The 17,760-nt window shown below is 33.2% G+C and overlaps 2 protein-coding genes across 2 annotated transcripts; one reads left to right on the plus strand and one right to left on the minus strand.

The window, feature by feature from the left end:
* The first annotated feature begins 1,052 nt into the window (after positions 1-1,052).
* LOC123889219 (leucine aminopeptidase) lies at positions 1,053-5,779 on the plus strand. The gene is made up of 4 exons (XM_045938457.1): positions 1,053-2,140; positions 2,985-3,218; positions 3,468-3,794; positions 5,327-5,779. Exons 1-4 carry the CDS (start codon positions 1,172-1,174, stop codon positions 5,621-5,623), a joined length of 1,827 nt encoding a protein of 608 aa, XP_045794413.1. The 5' UTR covers positions 1,053-1,171; the 3' UTR covers positions 5,624-5,779.
* A 3,286-nt stretch (positions 5,780-9,065) lies between these two features.
* LOC123902322 (casein kinase 1-like protein HD16) lies at positions 9,066-14,278 on the minus strand. Its single transcript, XM_045952012.1, has 16 exons — positions 13,549-14,278; positions 13,179-13,292; positions 13,003-13,076; positions 12,602-12,671; positions 12,468-12,523; positions 11,802-11,873; positions 11,556-11,650; positions 11,412-11,478; positions 11,165-11,294; positions 10,855-11,073; positions 10,610-10,737; positions 10,320-10,494; positions 10,145-10,235; positions 9,774-9,931; positions 9,510-9,698; positions 9,066-9,427 (listed from the first exon to the last, which is right to left on the minus strand). The coding sequence occupies exons 1-16, from the start codon at positions 13,891-13,893 to the stop codon at positions 9,368-9,370; spliced, it is 2,043 nt and encodes a 680-aa protein (XP_045807968.1). The 5' UTR covers positions 13,894-14,278; the 3' UTR covers positions 9,066-9,367.
* Between the last annotated feature and the right edge of the window lie 3,482 nt (positions 14,279-17,760).

Below are 17,760 nucleotides of genomic sequence, written 5' to 3' on the forward strand. Positions count from 1 at the left end.
ATGTGTCACATTTATTGAATGATGTGACAACACATCATTAAAAATATGTGACATAAAACTTTACAATGACATTACATACAAATTAAAGTCTCTACTAATATTATTATGAATTATATAATTCTGATTCAAATTTGAGATATCACAATTGTAAAAAAAAAAATAAAAAAATTGAACAGGCGATGTAAAAACTCTAGCACAAGTCGTACTAAAAAAGATCGCTAAAATTTATAATACGAAAATCGAGAGAAAATAATAAAACCAGAATAGTCGGTGTCCGAACAAGTAAACAAGCTCGACCACCAACTATGATAGCTTGAGACAAAATTAGCAAAGTTTGCCTTTATCCACAAAAAGGAATAAAGTTTAACACTATCCAACAACTGAAGGTATCGACTTCTCTGAATTTTTGAATAATTGATGATTTTGTTCATTCTACACAACCCAAATACAAAAGGAATTAAATGAATTGTAAAAATGAGCGTCATGTTTTCAAACCACTTATTGAATGAATAAAGTGATCTCAGAGGTTTTGTCATCTATCAAACCAAACTAGCCTCCAAAGAGAATCAAATGTGTTGGATGAGAAAAATAAGTGATGCGTTGATTCAACACCTCCACACCCGAACACACAATAGTGTTTATCACATGGAAAACTAAATAAGATGTAATGTAATAATGATATAAGAATAGACGAGATATGAGTGACATTTCAATACATTTTAAGGGAGGTTAATGTAATTTTTCATATTACTATCTAATAAAATTTTGCAAATAAAGTTCTTGTGAGTTTAGCTCAATTGATAGGTATATCACATATATATACTTGCAATTTACAAGAGTCAGAGTTCAAACCTCGGACATTTCACTTATTCAGCAAAGTGAATTTTCTAGCTATTAAAAAAAAAAAAGACTTTTTGTCAAAAAAAAAAAAAAAAAAGCTATACACTTTTTAAATTTTTTCCCAGTACTCTCAAAATATTCTACTTTGAAAAATTATTTATTTAAAAATTAAAAAAAGAATCGGAATATAAATGGTCATTTGTGCCTTTATATCGCCATTAAGAAAAGAATCAAAGCATCATCATTATCATCAACCTCAATCAAATCAAAGATTAACAAAAGATAACACTAGTTTGCATGTTCTTTCTTTCTCCATTCTCCAACAACAACAATGGCTCCCGTTGATCCTCACTCATTCACAGACTCAACTCACCCACACACAACCCACATTTCTCTCACTCTCTACCTTGATTTCCTCTCTTCAACCATTCACGCTTCAGCACTCTTCACTCTCCAAAACCCTCACTCTGGTCCTTTCTTTCTCGACACTCGTTCCCTCTCCATCAATTCCATCACCGACCCACAATCCAACAACACTCCAATACCCTTTTCTCTTTCTCAAACCATTGATCCAATCAAGGGTTCTAAACTCACCCTCACTCTTTCTAACCACACCTCCTTTCTCATTAATTACACCACCTCACCTTCTTCCTCTGCACTTCAATGGCTATTACCACCTCAAACATTCAACAAAAAACACCCTTTTGTTTACACTCAATGTCAAGCTATTCATGCTCGTTCTGTTTTCCCTTGTCAGGATACACCTGCCATTAGGGTTTCTTACTCGGCGAAGCTGAATATTCCGACCGAATTAACGGCTGTCATGGCTGCAAAACATGTATTGCGACGTGTGCCGGTTGATGATGATGAGTTTTTTGGGAATTCAACAAAAGGAAGAGTGGTGGAAGAGTTTGTGATGGAACTTCCTGTTCCACCTTACCTTTTTGCATTTGCTGTTGGTGAGCTTGATAATAGAGAGGTGGGGCCTAGGACTAGGGTTTATGCTGAAGCTGTTCCGAAATTGTTGGATTCAGCTGCTAAAGAGTTTGATGGAACTGAGGATATGATTAGGGAAGGGGAGAGATTGTTTGGAAGTTATGAGTGGGAGAGGTTTGATTTGTTGGTTTTGCCACCTAGTTTTCCTTATGGAGGTATGGAGAATCCTAGGATGGTGTTTTTGACACCAACTGTTATTAAAGGAGATGCAACTGGTGCACAAGTTGTGGCTCATGAACTTGCTCATAGCTGGACCGGGAATTTGATCACTAATAAGACCAATGAGCATTTCTGGCTCAACGAGGTATAGCTACAATACTATGCGATTAATCATATCTTTAGTAGTACTACTTGTTTAGATTGACTTATTTGAGCTTATATGCATAAGACTGTTTTCAACATATGTTTGCTTATGAAAACAGATTATAACATGTCTATAAGCTGTTTTTAGCTTATTTCCACAACTCCTCATAATAGTTTATGAAAACAACTTATAACTAATATCAAAACAGTTTTACTTCATTTTTTGTAATAGAAATAGAAATAACTAATATTTAAGTTAACTATTGGAAAATGATCTTGATTTGAAACTTGTGTAAGGAAACTAAATATAGTAAAAGCATCTTGTAACTTGTATAATCAACTTCTTAAAAGTGTAAAAAAATGATATTTTCAATGCAAAATTTTATTTTTTTTCGTTTCGTTAAATTGTTTTTCAAAGCACAGTTTGAATGCTATAGTATTTGTGTGTTTGCAAAGTCACAAAGGGTAAAGTCTCCTCATAATCTGTTTTGCTTATGTCTTCTAGTTATAGCATAGCAGCTAGTCTGAAAATCTACTTGTGGTGATTTGGTCAGTTCTCCTTTATATTTTCAATACAAAAACGCTTCTCTGTATGCTGTTCCGGTTTCTACAGTTAGCGTGTTGGTTGATATTGTTGCTTCATCATTGTAGGAAAACATCATTACTAACAAGTATTCTTTTTCTTATTAAAAATGTAATCTTTGTTAGTATTTGCATTCTTCCTTTGATTGGCTTTCTTTTGGCAATGCAAGAAACCTTGCTTTATAAACTGATTCCGATTGTAGTTTTTCCTACCAAAGTTAAACATGTGAACGTTAAGTTATTACCGTTGATTGTGGTTTTAGGGATTCACTACGTATGCAGAGCGGAGGATCGTGGAGGCTGTACAAGGGGAGAAAAGAGCCACATTGAATATTGGAATTGGTTGGAGGGGTTTAAACGAGGATGTAGAAAGGTTCAAGGACAATTTGGAGTTAACTAAGCTAAAAAATAACCAGGAAGGAATTGACCCTGATGATGCGTATTCTCAGGTTCCGTATGAGAAAGGTTTCCAGTTCTTGTTGCGCATTGAACGTGAGGTATTTGAAGTTGTTTGCCTGTTCCTATATTTACAAAGCTTACATTATATCATACTCCTGACTATTTTCTGTGTTTTAAGGAGATTCTTCATTTATTAAAAGCTGCAATTGCTAAATTATGCTCATACTTTTTTCATCTGTGTTTTATTTGCTGTTCTTGTTTTGAGTTGAAGAACTCGTGCGTATTTTGTCATTTTGCAGTTAAGCTTGTACTTTATGTATTAAAGGATTTTCTTGTGGAATGTACAGATTGGGAGACCTGCATTTGATGAGTTTCTGAAGAAATATATTGCCACCTTCAAGTTCAAGTCAATTGATACAGAAACATTCCTTGACTTCCTTAAAGCAAATATCCCTGGCATAGAGAATCAGATTGACCTTGTGCTGTGGACAGAAGGTACTGGCATCCCGTCTGATGCTTATGAGCCTGACTCCAGTGTATATAAAACAATTGTATCACTGGCAAATGAGTCTGTAAATGGGAGGATGCCAGGTGATGATGAAATTGCTGAGTGGCAAGGTCAGGAGTGGGAACTCTACTTGGATAACTTGCCGAAATCCATTGAAGCTTCTCAGGTATACTCTTTTCCCAATTTCTTAGTGACCTTTCTGTTTCCACTGTAGTTGTTGAGAACTTAAGATCAGCATCCTACCCAGGATCGGGGGAATGGGTTGCAAAATCACAAAAACAACCAGTATGTAAAATTACAGTATATTAATAAACACACATGCACCAAAAAAAAAACTTATTTTAACTATGATCCAACTTGTTCTGAGATGACAAAATCACGTGACCTTACAAGCTAGATGGTGATCTTAACAACATTGTTTTCGCCCTTATTTGGTAACTTGATTGATATGAACTCTGCTCATTCTTATATGGAATATGACTTCATTCTCAAAATAGCTGCACTCTTAGAGGAACTGATCACTATATGATCGTGAAAGCATATCCTTCATTAATTCATTTGATTAGTACTACTGGTTATGGGAAATTCTGTCTTTCCTTTCAATTCTTACACTTCACCTCTTTAATCTCCCTATTCAGTGTTATCAAATAGCAGACATGGCAGATTGCGGCGCGGATTTTTTGCCAATTGCTATGGCCAATTTATGAGGATGGCAGTGTCATGGTATTTTATGGCAGAAATAATGGCTTAAAATAGCAAATTTTTGGCTTTTTGCCATAGCCCACTATCTGCAATCGATAATGCTGTTCCCGTCTAGGCTTCTTTCTGGTGTTAGTTTGTTAGATTATTGAAATGGATCCCGTGATGTCATTACACTTATTGACTAGAATATGATCCATCAATGAAAATGTGTCTCGTCTAGAGAACTTTTTGTTTTCTGGTATTTTGATTTGTCATTGACCTGCTTAACGTGTGAATTTCTAGTTCAAGTGTCTCTTAAGGTATTTTGTTTATATTTCTATATCAATTGAATATTAAATGAATTGCTTCATAGATGGAGAGAGATGATATATGGCCAGGAAAACATCTAGGAAGTTATATAGAAACCTTAGCTTTCAGTCCTATAAATCTGCTAGTTTCCCACCGAGAGGACTTCAGTAACATGCTTGGAAATTTGTATTTGGTGGTTCGTTAAAAACTGCAGGAAGATGAACGCCAATTTCTCTAATCTCTTTCATAGTTTAAGCCCAGTCATTGTTTTCTAGCTTTTTGCATAGTTTTTCCTAAGCCCGTTGTCAAATATTAACCTTTGATTGTCACGACTTTAATTTTAGAGTTCCACCACCTCATGAAATATTAACCTTTAAAACAGTAATGCACCATACCTAATTCTTTAGAGAGAAATTCAGCTCCACTATCAAACCCCTTTTAGCCCATGCCACATTCTTATTCTAAGCTCTTACATATATTTTTTTATCTGGTGGAAGAAAGACTGCCCATATGCCATTATTGGTTGGCCATTGTATATTATAGTACTTGAATATCATGCGCCTCCTTTCATATTATAATGTTATTTTGCTGTTTGTTTGGTCCACTTTAAGCCCTTCAAAAGAAAGATAAAAAATTAAAGAAAATTAGCATAGTGCTCAGTGGAAGATTTGCAGCTGTATTTTAAATTGCACAATTCATGTCATGCAGATCGCAGCCTTGGATGCACGCTACAAGCTATCTGAATCGAAAGATTACGAGGTGAAGGTATCATTTCTCCAAAGGGCTATTTCATGTGGATGCAAAGCTTACCATAGTGAAGTGGAGAGAACGTTAAAAGAAGTTGGAAGGATGAAGTATCTTCGTCCACTTTACACTGCACTTGTGAAAGACAGTGGCAATGAAGATGACAAAGTGTTCGCGAAAAGACTTTTTTCTGAGGCTCGTGAGTGTTACCATCCAATTGCTCAAGGGGTTGTTGAGGCCATTTTTGCCAAGCATATGTAGAAGGAATATTTCTCAGAATGTTTTCTATACTATAACATCTACAACTGAATCTGTCTTGAGCTTTTTTCAGTATGCTTTTTCACATTCAATAAAATATGGTTTAGAAGTATAAACAGATAAAACAATTTGGCTTGGATGAAATCATTCTAAATTTAATTTGGTCGAAACTAATTCCTTAGTTGCTGAATCTTTTACATGACACTGTCCGAAGGAAGGCACAACAGTGTGGTTCGGCTACAGCACGCATGGGTAAGGATTGGGTGACTTTGTGGAGAAAAAGTCACCTTGACTTTCTCTCTATCTCTCTCCTATCCTATATTACTCTCTCGCTCATCTTAATTACCAAATCACCTTAAATTACACTAAAGTCACCATGACTTTCCATCCAGTCACCCAATCCACATCCGCATTAGCACATGTCCAGCGACGACAGACCGTAACGTCGAGCAGAACACTTTGTGTTGGAGCTTGTGTACGAGATGAGCGGGAAGATTTGTGAGAGCTTTTATGCAACGGTTTGACATAGGAAATAAAAATAAAAATATAGATACCCGTATAAATTATAAAAAAATAGTTTCCTTTATTAATATGTGAATAGAACCATAGATTTCATATCAATAAAAAGAAAATAGGCATTCATATATTATTTGATGTTCTGGCAAATAAATTTAACATCTCAATTTTTTTATGTTGGTGGAAATTTTATTTACCCGTGTGTTGTCATAACATGAAAGAAAATACAAAGTTGCTCAAGTTTAAAAGTCAATATTATATTCTAACCAAAAAAGTCAATGTCATGTTGACAATCAGAAAATGGTACATCGGTCGTCCAAGTTACTAGGAAATAATTGTAGTTTTGAGAAGTTTTTAGGGAACAGGATTTCGTGCAGTAAAATTTTCACGCGGTTTTAGATCTCAGCCGTCCGATCATAATTGAATGGTTCAGATTACAAACAGTTGATTTTAGTAATATATAATCTGGACCATTTAATTTTAATCTAACGGCCGAGATCCAAAACCGCGTGAAACTGCATGCAAAATGCACTGCAGCAAATTCAGATTTTAGCACTTAAATAAACTTACTAAAAAGAAAAACAGGAAACAACAGAAACCAATTGAGAGTTTTTGCACAATACAACAAACTAGATGGTTTATTTGTTTTTATATTTGACCACTATTGCAGAATTTGTGCAGGTTATTAGGTTAAATTACATACTTGAAATATCAGTGTTCTCTTTTCCTCGGATGCAATGTGTTTATTAGTTATTTTATCTTTCCGCCGTTGGATCAGGGCGAATCGTGTCTCTCATTTCTCATGTATTACATATGAGTAGTGTATGAGAGAATTGTGTATGATTTATTAGTATTAAAAATTTAATTTTTTAATTTTAAACTTTATAATTGGTTGGTGGCGTCATGCATGTAATTTTTTTTTTAACATGTAATTGGTTGATGGTGTTCTTGGTGATTAATATATGACTTTAAGAGTCAAATTTAACACATGAAAATGAGGGAAAACAATTGTGTATTATTTATCTCAACTTATAAAAAAACCTAAATATTACATCTATTTGGAGGACCTTTTTTGCATAAAGCATGTTTGTTTGTTGGGGAAAATATATAAAAGGGTCGGATATGTATTTCGTCTTTATAAAATTAGTGAATTTTGATTTTCATCTCTATAAAAAAAATTAGATATTTTTATTCCTACAATTTTTTTTCTTGTTTTTCGTCTCAAATGACTAATTTATGTTTATTTTAATATCAACATTATAATCCTTTTAGGTTCAAAATATGTTTATATATAATGTTAAACCTATATAAATTCATATATATTTTATTACTAATATATTAAAATCGATTACCACCAAAGTTCTTAATTTATCCTTATTATTTTTAACCACGTTGCAAGTTTTATATCCTTCACTGTAATTTCACTAAAATAAATATAAAAAAATAGAAATATGATATGCTTAAAAATAGGAACACAATAGATTATAGATAGAAACAAAACATAATAATCTATACATAAAAATAGGAAAAAAATAAAAATTAATAATAATATAATAAAGTTAATTAGTATCAAACATACTAAATTACCGTAAATATTCTAATAAAACTTCTAATTTTTTTATTAAAAATATACACAGAACCATTATTTGTCACTAGAACATAAAAAATTAAATAAATAAGTTTACAAGAAATAATTAACACAATAATTTCACTTATATGAAAAAAATTAAATATTTAATTTAAAATAAATTTTCTACGTTAATATAGTGACATAGTCAAATATCGAATAAAAATCAGTGGACTCGTGCGAATGCACTGGTCTTTAAACTAGTTATGTTAAAAAAAATGTCATAATTTTGTCCAGTGACTAGAAATTCAATTAAAAAATTTGTATGAATGAAAATGCATGATTTTTATAGAGACAAAAACGAAACTTCACTTCTAATGGTTCAGTGGTGATTGACGTTACTTAATAGGGAGGACCAGTGTTTATATTATGTTTCTATTCCATTTCATGGCTACCACTATCGAACTCCACTCTTCTCTCCCACGCCACTCTTTTCCCAATTTCTCACATCCCTAACCCTGATGTTCTTGAAGAGTACATAAGGCAATTTGTGAAAAAGACAATAGCGTTAGCATGCACTTTAAAGATTACTTCAGTAGCCATTGTGTATTGTTAAAAATGTTATATATCTATGTTATATATCTTTTCCTTCGTAACTTTAGTCATAATATCTAAACCTTCACTTTGCCCGTAACCAAAAAAAATATTGAAGTTTGTCTAATGTGAACATATAAATAAAAGGCTCAAACGTGACACTTATTATTTTAATAAAAACTAAATTTTATCGTTGCAAAAAATGAAAATCAAAAGAAACATTTTATTAAAACTTATCAAACAAAGACCATTTTCCAGCTTTCCTCACCTTCATATCCTCCTTGTCCGAATTCAACAAAGGGGTGCCCAAACACTACTCTTATACATGGGAGTTATAATCAATATTGACATGAAGAAAATCACTATTAAAAAAAAACTTGTTTTAAAAAGACGAGTGATTTAGCTGTTTGAGTCATAAATTTCTTAGACATGTTTGCCTAACATAGCCAACTAGAAAGCACTAATCTTCTTCAATCCCACGCCTCAATCAGGAATTTCATCCCAAGAAAGCCAATTAATTTCTTTAACATAATGAATTCAGCAAAAGAGTTCATCATACTCTACATCTCATCGCCTAGGGAAGAAGATAGCAGGAATCCACCTCACTTTATTTTTATCATGACACTCGTTAATACACTTGTATATTTCTTTTTCTTAAAGTCTCATGACTAAAAGAAAAACAGGTGTATTTTCGAGAACCTGTTATTGTTAACGGAATGGATATATTTTCCCTTGTAGTAAAGGTTCACAACCAAGATAATACTGGAATTCTCGTGAAGATTCCTGATTGATATCACTACTAGCATAGTTGAATTCATGCAGAAACAAAAAATAAAATCAGTATACACACTTGAATGGATGAATATATATATATGAAGCTAAAACAACATACATTTTACCCTGCCAAATTCCAAAAGCAAAGTAAAGCATACAAGAAAAGGGCAGAGACAGAATAAACTATACAACAGAGAACAAATATGGTTCTCTGCTGGCACAATTAGTCTCTTCAAATAGATAGGGCAGCAGACAATCCATAATTCTTGTGAATTAAATTCTGTTGGTAAAGGAGATCAGCAAACTGTGCGTCCATAGCACAAATGGGCAAGGTAAAGGTTTTTCGACCATTTTTCCTGAACACAAAAGAACCCAGAATCAGAGGACCAGTCTTAATATTATCTTCAAAATATCAATTAGTCATTCAATATGTCCTACCTTAACATGAGCGCTGGGAAATTGAGATGTACGCAGAGTTTCCTGTGTTTCATCTCCAGGTCTGTTCCTTGGGATGCTTAATATAAGCGCAGATTGATCCAATGTAGCTGCAGTTGCTGTAATCCTATAGCCATTATCCCAACGTTTATGGATGCCTTCACTTGGATAGAGAAAATCGAGTTCCACCACCTACATTTAAAAGTTTAGTGATGGCAGAAAGGGCAGTTACAGCGGCAGAAAATAGGATACAAATCAATAGCAAACCTGATCACTGAATCCAGCATTGCGGGACATGACTATACCCCAGCGATTTCCAGCAGTACCCATTGAGGTGACATGAAAACCTTCTTTCCACTTCTTGTTTATCCATTTGTAGGGAAAAGATTCGCTTACTTTGTATGATTGTTGAGTGTACCGCGTACCTGCATTAATCCCACAACAAAATCAGAGGAAACAAATTTTGAACCGTAGTACATAGAAAGGCCTTCGGAAATTCAGATCTTTTCCTCAAACATGAATATGAACACCAAAAACTATTTGTCCCCAAAAGGATAACAAGCCCCGAAGAACTTCTACACGATATTTGGATAACACCTTATATTAACCCGGAAAAATAACATCGTTAGCAATCAAACCTTTTGACATCACCACAACAGAGCTGCCATTGCCAGCTCCTGCAATAGAAGTAATGTAGAAGTTCTTATCCCATTGTTCCAAGATCCATTCCTACAAAGAAACAATGTCGTATGGATAAGATTCATTGTGTTAAATTATACTAATAAAAACAGCAGCATACACAGCATATTCCACCTTGTGTAAAAATAATGGTGATAATTTGTAAACTTGAGCTGTATAATTAGTTCCAGCATCCATGATAAGAGCCCATAGATTGGAACAACATGATACACAACTAATAAGAAGGTCATCTGCAATCCCTCTCTCAATATGCTGTGCTAATCTTGCATCAGCCACATTGTAATGATACCTACAATGAAACCCATTCAAAAGTCACTTGTAACTCAAAGATAATATCATACTCATGTTAATCCTTTCCTTACATATTTGATTGCTGGATTGAAAGAATGCTTGCAGTGTTTTACCTTTGTTTCATTGGTTGTCTCGCATTGTAAACTGAAATCCATTGTGAAGCAGGAATCCCTGAACGAACCTTCTTTTTGGGCTGTTCATCATCTGCATCAACGTTCAATCTACCCCGCTTTTGCCCAACCTACCAAATTTAGGTTTCAGGTGGACATGCACACGTATGATGAATACAACAAGCAACCATAAAAGGGAAAGAAAAATAAGCCAGAAACGTGAGAGTAAACATGAGATTAGTGACTACCTTTTGAGCACCTTCAGTATTAATTGGTCGCAGTGCAGGATTAGGTCCTAGCATACCATCAAACAAGGATATTAGCTTAGAGTAGTTAGGTTCTTCATCAAACTTCATGTTCACCACAGTCTCGAGAAATAGCTTAAAAGGTGCGGGGCAAAAGCAGCATAGCATCTCAGGAGATGTTCCCATTTTCTTTTTGCAAACGAGGAAGGATTTGCCATCACCCTAATAGACAAGGTAGCAATTTTAATATAAGGGGTACAAGACTACAATTTGCAGAGTATAGTACTCGGCAAACATATAAAAATGTATGTACCTGAAAACCTTGCCATGGCAATCGGCCCCTGTGAAGGAAGATTAGTGTGTATGCAAGTGATTCAAGATCATCCCTTCTACTAGCAGTTCTTCCCAAATGAGCATGAACGCTAGCATATCGAACAGTCCCTCTACATAAAAAGACAAGGCTTAAAAACATATAGATAACCATATAGAAGAGTAAAAAGCATTAATTATTATAAAAGTAATAGGAAAAATTTAAGGGAGTAAGAAAGAAAAATGAAAACCTAAACATGTCAGGGCGTTGATCGTATTCAGTATGCTTTCCACTTGAGGAATCTTTCCACTTTGTTGCTGTGAATAAAAATTACAAAATGATTATTAAGATCGAAAACTCAAATACACGTTAACATTGAATTGCATCCACTAACCTAAACCAAGGTCAACAAGAAACAACTTCTTCTCTTGTGCTGTGCTGGGTTGACCTAGTAAAAAGTTCTCTGGTTTTACATCTCCATGCACATAACTATAAGGAACAAAAATAAATAAATGTTTATTGTTAGAATCAAAGAGAACTAAAACTAAATCAACTTAAAAACATTTTAAAATCATCTAAGTTGGAAGAGTGTATCAGGATGAAAATATATTTTCAACAGACTTTTTGACCAATAACTTACCCTTTAGCGTGCAACTTCTCAAGTATCGATAACGACTCAACAGCTATACATGAGACCATTTCAGGAGACATCCTACACATTTGTTAAAAAAAAGGAGCAAAAATAGTAAGTCAAAGAAAGAACAAGAAAATTAGTTACTGTAACAATTCAAACATAATCCACTCAGATATTCAAAGTACCCACAATGGAGGGTGGGTGAAAAGAAATGAGAAAGCAGTTATAAAAGACATAAAAAAGCATGATGAAAAGGAAACAGAAAGTTGAGGTTGAAGCTGTTGGTAATTGGTACGAACACAACATCAAAGGCAAAATAAGAATATAACTTTAAAAACAATTAAAGCATACTGTAAGCCAAACTACATTGTTCATCATGAAAGTAATGCTTTTTATTACAAATGGAGATTACAAAATTCAGAAACTGAAGAACTATGCCAAAAAGAAAGTAGTAAAACCAAACATATAAACTACTTGTTTTTCGCTCAAACATTGCTTTCGGTTAGCTTCTTTATATATTCAAATAACCATGTCTTTGGAAGAAAACAATATTAAAACCAGTCAAATTGCTTCAATGTGAATATCCCTTGTTTTAATACACATGGGCATGAACCCTATAAATAAACTAAGCGCTACAATCACAAAGACAAATACAATTAAGCTTATACTCACGACTGGCCTGAGGTATTCCATACATCCCACAAACTTGGACCAAGAATGTCCATAACCTGCATATAGAGGAAACAATTGAATTGTTAAGTTGGCGATAAGATGGTACAGTGTTTGTTGTATAGAATAGATCATACCATCACATAATAATCTCCTTGTCTTCCTTTATAGTGTACTTTAGGTATTCCATGACTACCACCAAGGGTGCTTTTGACATAACATAAAAATCAAACTTTAACTATATTGACTTGATCACAAAACATAATTAAAGGTTAACGACAACCCAGTGCTATAAAGCTTTCCCCATAGCAGAGTCTATAGAAGGGTCGGACCCATTGTGGGTCTACTGTGCAGAGGTATATTGTTATCTTGCATAAGCAAGAGAAGAGACTGAATCCACAAGTCCACGACTCAAACCTATGACCTACTAGTCAGACAACAACAACAACTAGAATAGTTGTGCCAAGGCTCTCTTTCACAATACATAATGACTAAAATCAAATAAATTTTCAAAATAATGTAAAAAGAGGATACCTACTTGTATACTTGCCACTCATAAGGAGGGCCATAGTTGCAACCTTTACTGTTTCTATGTTCAAATTTCAGAGCAACCTGCAACAAATGACAAATAGAAATCAATTCAAAAGTCCAAATCAGAAGGTAACAAACCCTTCAAGATACATACAAATCCAATATCCAAAAAGAGAAACATACCTCCATAGCTCCGGGAGCATTTGCACGCTCACGACGGCCAACAAAAACCTGACCAAATCCACCTTTACCAAGTTTCCTTTCTACCTTGTAGAGAGGCGATCCTCCTACTTGAACCTTCAATATCGAAATTCAAAATTCATCAAATTAAATAAATATCCATCAATCCTTAAAATCACTAACAAAGCATCATCATCAGCATATTCAAACATCACCACCATCACCCAACAACAACAACAACAACAACAAATCCACCAGTCCTTAAAAACACCAACAAAGTATCACAATCAAGAAAAACAAAGTAACATAATCAACTTAATTAACTACAATTACATAAATAAAAAACACAGTTAGTATGAAAATGAGCACAAACCCTTTCTGGAAGAGGTGGAGAGTTGGCATCCTCTTCAGGAACACCAGCAACACCTTTATCCTTATTACCACTAACACCAACTCTTTCATCACCCATAACACCAACACCTTCTTCTTCTTCTTCTTCTTCAACAACAACAACAACGTTCTCTTTAGGAGGTTCAACGTAAGTCTCAGGTTCCAATAACTCAATCAAAGACTCGGATTTTTTCTTGGCAGCCAATCTAGTTCTGGGTCTACCTCTGGCTGCAACGTTTTTCTTAGGTGGCGGTGGTTCAGATTGTTTATTGGTTGTTAAAGGCGTAGCAGCACGACGACGCCGGACTCCACTACGAAGCTGAGGCATTCTGTAAACCCATGCAATCGAAAAGGAGCACGATCACCATACGGTTTAACAAAACGGCGCCGACATAGCTCAGATTTAGATTTTATTTAGATGATGAAAAAAAATATGAAAATGAAAATTTGAATTTGAATCGATGATGGATAGAGATAAATAGGATTAGGGTTTGATGGGGTTGGTAAGAGACAAAGTGCAGAAAGTGAAGGAAAGAGGCAACAAACAACAAGAACAAGATCCCCTTACAATTACAATTACAATTACAAGGAGACTCTCTCTATATTTCAGGGTACAGAGAAATTCACTCTAAACGACTTTCGAGATATTTGTTATCTTTTTTATTTCTTTTTTTGTTTTTTATTTTTATTTTTATAAATTCACTTCACCAAATAATTTTTGTTCCTTTTTAAATTTTTTATATAGTATTTGTGAAAATAAATCAATCATTTCTAATTAAAAATGTTGACTTAATTGTTGATATTGTAAAATTTTATATTGCAATAAAGTTGGTTTAGCGAATAATTTGGAAGTTCAACTCACTTAATCCGAGTGTTAAAACGGTTTGATGAATTAGATGATTTAGAGTTAAATTTTGGCGAAAGAAACAATATTAATTGATTATTAAAATTTGAATTGTGTTTATAAAAATAGAAGAAATAAAGTTGACCGGATGATCGAGTGATAAGAAGGTCGGCTTCTTCGCCTCTGATCTAACAAAATTATAAACAAAATTAATTTGCAAAATGTATATTTTAGAATTGTTTATTTCGGATTTAAAAATAAATATGCACTTTGTACCAAATAAATAAATAATAAATGTGCACTTCAGTCTAAATAAATAGATAAATGGACATGCACCGATAGAGTATGTATTTAAAAGCAAAAACAAAATATTATTATAATTATCTGGAAATAGTGATAAATGCTACTTTTTATTAGGAGTAATACTAGCTCATTTCGGTAAATATTAAAGCATCAATTTACACATAAATGTCGTGATAAATTTGAGAGTTGACACTGTACATAAACTTGGTAGAGAGGATCAAAGTTCGATGTCCCACAACTGTGATCGGGAGGAGACTATAACCACTTGATGACATAACTGACCCCTGAACTAGATTAAACTGGTGGTAGAAGCAAGAAAAAAATTACTTTAAAATGATGAAAAATACCAAGACATGTAAGTAAAAGTGATTATAGTTCAATTTTATCATGAAACGACGAATGCAAAGAACCAAAAACACTCTTCGAACCATAATATAAATGACTTGCTTAAAGGTCAACTCAAAATAAGTTGTGATCCTGACTCCCAATCCCATATACATCCCAAAATGATTCTCTCAAACACAACCTAATTCCAATCTTGTTGTAATATTCGGAGAATGGCGCATCAATCCTCTAACATTACATTTACTTTTATTAGATTTAAAAAAGACAAAATTACACTACAAATCATTTATCTTATTTGTTTGTAACACTTTGGTCTTTATCTATTTTTGTAACACTTTAGTCCTTTATCTTTTTGTTTGTAACACCATGGTCCCTTATTATTTTTTATTCATAATATTTTAGTCTTTTTTTTTAACACTTTGGTCCTTATCTTATTATTATTATAAGAGTTGTGATCTTTTTTTTTTTTGGTTACATAAGAGTTGTGATCTGAGTTGTAAATGATTTTGGACAATGTTATTCCCACCTCCCTTTTTGACATCTCACTGCCATCCTCCCAACTTTTTTGAAATATTCCTTTCCCTCCTTCCTTCGTTCGACCCACACACTCCTTACCCTCTCTCATCGAACTACCCCCCCCCCCCCCCCCCCCCCCCCCCCCCCCCCAAGTAGCTTAATAACTACAAAAAATTATCTCCGGATGTGTAAATGAAACATTTTGGGTTCGAACTCTAATCTATAATACAGGCTCCGTTTGAATTAGCTTATATTTGAGCTTATGCAAACAACTTATACAATATAAATTAAGTTTTATGTTGTTTTATAAGTTCACCCTCGTGAAAATTATATTTTTATAAGCTATTTTATCACAAACTACTTTGACAAACTTATAATAATACATAAAAGTTGCATAAACTAAAAAATAAGTTAATGCAAACAGGACCATAATATCCCTATAAAATGAGATATGCTCACGTGGATGCAAAATTATTAAAAACAATACTATAACTCTCTCACTCTAATCCTCTTTATAAGAGATACCACACCTTTTTATTCTTAATAATTTTGAGCTTACGTCTTATAATTTATAAGTTCATTTTGGAAAAATAGACCTATTTGGTAGCATTTTTTCTCATGAGCTTATAGTTTATGTTTACTAGCTTATAGCTTATTTTGATAAGCTAGACTCTATTTGATAAGTGAAAAACTAGCATATAACTAGAAATCTTGTAAAATGAAATTAAAGTGTTTGATAAATATAATTGTTGTAAATACAAAACGACATAAAAATATGGTTATTTTATTGTGAATGGGTAGTTGTTATTGTGAGTGAGTAGTTATTATTGTGAGTGGGTAGAATTTTTATTTTAAAAAATAAGAAATAATAAATTTAAAACAATAATGTTAAAATTGGAATGAAAGGTGAAAAATTGTAAGAAACGCTACTTGAAAATTGAAGTAACATATAGAAAAAAAACTATAAGCTGGTGAAAAAAAATTGTTACCAAACACCTTTAATTTTATAAAACAAACTTATAAGCGAATAAAATAAGCTAGAAACTACCCTATTTGTGTTACCAAAGAGACACTAATGATTTTGTAAAAAAAAAAAGAGACTCTAATGATCCGTTTGAATTTGGTTTATTTTCGAGCTCATGAAAATAGTTTGTGCAAATAAATAAATTTTTATGTTAATTTATAAATTTTCACTAATAAAAATTGTGTCGTTATAAGTAATTTTTCTCATAAACTACCTTGAAAAACTCATAATAATACACAAAGGCTCATTTATTTGCATAAGTTGTTTCGCATAAAATTAAAAATAAGTCAATCCAAATTGGCCGTAATTCAATTAGTTTATAGCTTAAAGCTTACGACTTCTCATTTTTCCTTTCAATTATACCGGCCCCTGACATCTTACTTGAAAAAAAATAAATTAAACATATCATTTTCATGTCATTTCATAGTTATAAATTAGTTCAGCTGCCAAATTTTTCTTAACACTACAAATTCAATCAACTAACTTATACTTCCTCCGTCTCAAAATATAAGCAAAAATGAGTTAAAGAAACTTGATGTATTTGGTTAAAGATTTGGACCAAATACATTCATTTTTATTGACCAATATTTACTTATATTTTAGGATGGGTGAAGAATGTTCCGTTGACAAATCACAATGTTCAAGTGAGTCAATGAAGGCACTTTGTGAGGGGAGAGGTATATGCAATAATGGCAGCCCTCTAACGCTAAAGAATTGGAAAAAAATGTGTATACCCTAGAGGCAATGCACATATGCATGCATAGTAAAAAATGTCCATAACCGTTTCATGAGACATTTTTTTTGAAACGGCTCCGTTTCATGAGACCTTGTGAAACGAGTCACAAATATCTTAAGGGAGGAGTCATTTGTTCTAGACTTGGTAACATCTATTGAGATTAAAGATTAATATGCCTCAATGTCTGTTAGACCCTTGATTAATCGTGTCTTTGGCTGATCTGATCGGAACAGTAATAATTAAAAATTTATTAAAACCATTCCATAAAAAAATTAGGAAAGTGGGCAAATATGTTAAGTATCAAAATTGGGTTACTGATAGAGATCTCGAACCAGATTAAATTGGTGGTGAAAGAAAAAAATTGAGTTATTGATGATATATTTTTTTAGTAAGGTTAATCATGATTTATTACTAAATTCTACATCAA

The sequence above is a fragment of the Trifolium pratense genome, linkage group LG1 (assembly GCF_020283565.1).
Source record: "Trifolium pratense cultivar HEN17-A07 linkage group LG1, ARS_RC_1.1, whole genome shotgun sequence".
In the NCBI taxonomy this organism is placed as follows: Eukaryota; Viridiplantae; Streptophyta; class Magnoliopsida; order Fabales; family Fabaceae; genus Trifolium; species Trifolium pratense.